Raw genomic sequence first — 3,020 nt, 5'->3', positions numbered from 1 at the left:
AAAAAAAAAAAAAAAAAAAAAAAAATTAAAAAACAAGTTACTTTGTAATTTTTGGGGAAAAAAGCACATACATTAAAAACTAGGTAATGTTTTGTATATACAGTTATTTTGGATATATTATTGTAAGTTGTACAAATGTATTTTGAAGAATATTTAAGAAAAGCACTTTTGTTATTCCATCAATAAATGCTCTATTTTATTCTTGTGTGGTTTAGGAAATAATCACATTTAAAGTAACTACTTAAAAACATTCTAAAACAGTGGAATTTTAAAGGCCTTGCTTTTTAGCATTAAAAAAAATACACAACTTAATATTTGTTAAACTAATGTAATTATATGTTACATAGCCTGCATTGTCTTTTTAACTATATATATTCTTATTTTTTGTTGGCCATGCCAATATACTCCACTCTTGCCTGGATAATGGTAATACCTACGTCTGTGGCAGATAGACAGATGGGCAGTTTTTTAAAAACAGTTTTAAAAGTAGATGAGTTGGGGCATTATTGGCTTCTTAACACCTTTCAACCTTTCTTACAGGATTTAGATGACACTCAAGTCTAGCTGTTTGTTAGGGTGTGATAGCTTTAGGGTATATCATATTTGGAAAAGTCTAGTATCCCGACATTTGGTTCCCCGCCATGCTTACATGAGTTTATAATGTGATGATTCAGAGTAGATCTCTTGGTTCTGCTGTCTGATTCTCATACTTAGAATCTAACTGGAGAGGAAACAGACTTAGATGGCTGTACTCATTTTTTTCCCCCCTTATTTGCACAGGATGAGGATATCTGGCACTTCCATTCTCCATCCTCACAGGGCTGCACATCTTTATTAAGGATGTGACCCTGTGTCCTGACTCATGCACATATTCATAGATCACTGCTGTGCCTTTTAGTGGTTTGGAGGGAACCAGTAGAAAAGGTTAGAGTTTTTAGATTTGGAATAACTGAGGTGAAAAAAAAAAACTTTAAATTATTTTTTTAATTGAATTATTTTTAGATTAATAATATTTGGAAATCACATACCCTTAAAAGAAATTGTAAATATTTATGAAGGAAAGCATACATAGAGAAAACATTCTTGAGGTCTGCTATTTTAGTCAAGGGGATTTGAAACTCTCCCGATACTGAAGACAAACCCTGTAAAAAAAAAAAAAAACATTTAATGTGACTTGTGGTATTTTCATAAAGCAATTCATTAAACATTTCTTACCTCTTCAAAATTTCTGGAAGTAAATGAACATTATAATTTAGAGATGGAATTATTAAAATAATTGCCTGTAATCACACTGCTAAATTTAGACCAAACTATACAAAATCCAGATTAACTTTGTGGTTGTGAATTATGTGTATTAAGAGTGAGATCAGTGGGAACACTGGAGTCATTTAGATAGGAATTATATTAAGTCAGCATATGGGGGCTGTCCTTGGAAGGGTTCTTATATCATAAGCATGGTGGAATAATTCTCAGATCTTCTGCCTTTACTACAGTTTCCAGAATGAACCCCCAAGGAGTGTAAAATAACAGGATCTTCTGTGTCTGTGCTCTACCCTTTTCTCTGTTCCTTTCTCTGTCTGGCATAATACTCTTTGCATTCTAATACTAAAATTTAGTCCGAAAATTTGTAGCCTATCAAAAACTAAAGCTTAAGATTTCATCCACCTCAGGCTTTTGCCTTTCAAAGATGGTGGGCAAGTTAGTTAAACTAGTGAAGTTTCTACAGAATCCTTGTTAGCAAAGGCAAGGGAGATCATGGAATGATGCTGTGTGTTGGACAAGTACTCTCCAAAAGGTTAATTTTAAGAGTTTTTAGATAATTTTTCTTAATGTTCCCCTATGTGTCTTATTTGTTAATTGATTCATTATATCAGTATAAGAATTGTAAGCTTTTTAACAGTGAAGGCTGAGACATTTTTTTTTAGGTTATTTTTATTTTAAGAGTTTCGTCTACATGTATGTAAGTGCACTACAGGCATGACTAGTGCTTGTAGAAGCCCAAAGAGGAGAGTGTGAGATCCCCTGGAACTGGAGCTGCAGACTCCTAGGAGTTTCCATGTGGGTGCTGGGAACCAAGCCTGGGTCTTGCACAAGTGAAGCAAATACTCTTAACCATGGCCATCTTCTAGCCCCAGCTGAAGGGTTCCAGGGATTTAAAAATCCCTTAAGTAATATGATCAGAAAATTATCCACTTTGCCTTGGGTAATGTGAACAACCACCGTCCAGAAAAGAAAAGGCCACAGGGACAGGGACTAAGATTTGTGGTGAGTTAGGGAACTCGTTTTTTATTAGACCCGTATTTCACTTGAGTGGTAAAAATGATATTGCTGAAAGTGTGGTATGTCTCTACTCTAACAGCTTTACGTGGTTTTTAATACAGCGGAATTGCAGGGGTCTGTTCTTTGTCTTCTAACTCTCCTCTTTACTGCATATGAGCTTTAGGAAGTGGTTCTTCTGTTCAAGGCTAGTCCTCCCACTTTGAGAGTTTAATTTAAAACTTGCTTTTTGTTGTTATAATTATTTTTATTATTTTTTACATAATTTCTGCTGTCTATTCTTAGTGATCAGTGCCGTTTTGTCTAGTCACAGTCACTGTGGGGGTCGGGATAATCATGGTGAAATACTGAGTGGACATTGTTATGAACTCCCTCTTCTCAAATAATCTCCAAGTAGATAATTTTCCAGGGAATGATTACCTACATCCTTTTGTCAAGAAATGTTCTTTTGATTTCTAGCACAAATATGACAGTATACAAATGATTCTCAGATAAAATGATGTTGACAGTATTTTCTTTTAACAATCGTGTGTTAAACTATGCTAATTTTCACTCTAACTTTCGATATTCTTTCCACAAATAAAAGTGATGCCTGATGTTTAGTTAAAGTAGGTCCACCTTGGCTTGATTTTTTTTTTTTTTTATTTTTTATTTTTTTAAATCTTGTTCCATACTGTTGTTTTGAACACTACTGAGAATTGCCAACAACTCTTTACTGAGAATCTCTTCCTTTCGAGGCCAAT

General features: G+C 34.1%; 2 protein-coding genes across 2 annotated transcripts in view; one reads left to right on the top strand and one right to left on the bottom strand.

The window, feature by feature from the left end:
* Ints6 (integrator complex subunit 6) overlaps window positions 1–3,020 on the top strand; it is an 84,729-nt gene that overhangs the window by 70,512 nt on the left and 11,197 nt on the right. The gene's annotated exons all lie outside the window — the stretch shown is intronic.
* The window catches only part of Serpine3 (serpin family E member 3), a 27,527-nt gene continuing 25,475 nt past the window's right edge, over window positions 969–3,020 (bottom strand). Inside the window, exon 9 of the mRNA XM_021203424.1 lies at window positions 969–1,142. Coding sequence (XP_021059083.1) covers window positions 1,099–1,142 — 44 coding nt within the window. The 3' untranslated portion in view covers window positions 969–1,098. The remainder of the gene's footprint in view (window positions 1,143–3,020) is intronic.

The sequence above is a fragment of the Mus pahari genome, chromosome 8 (assembly GCF_900095145.1).
Source record: "Mus pahari chromosome 8, PAHARI_EIJ_v1.1, whole genome shotgun sequence".
Classification (NCBI taxonomy): Eukaryota; Metazoa; Chordata; class Mammalia; order Rodentia; family Muridae; genus Mus; species Mus pahari.
This window is presented reverse-complemented; position numbering and strand designations above follow the sequence as displayed.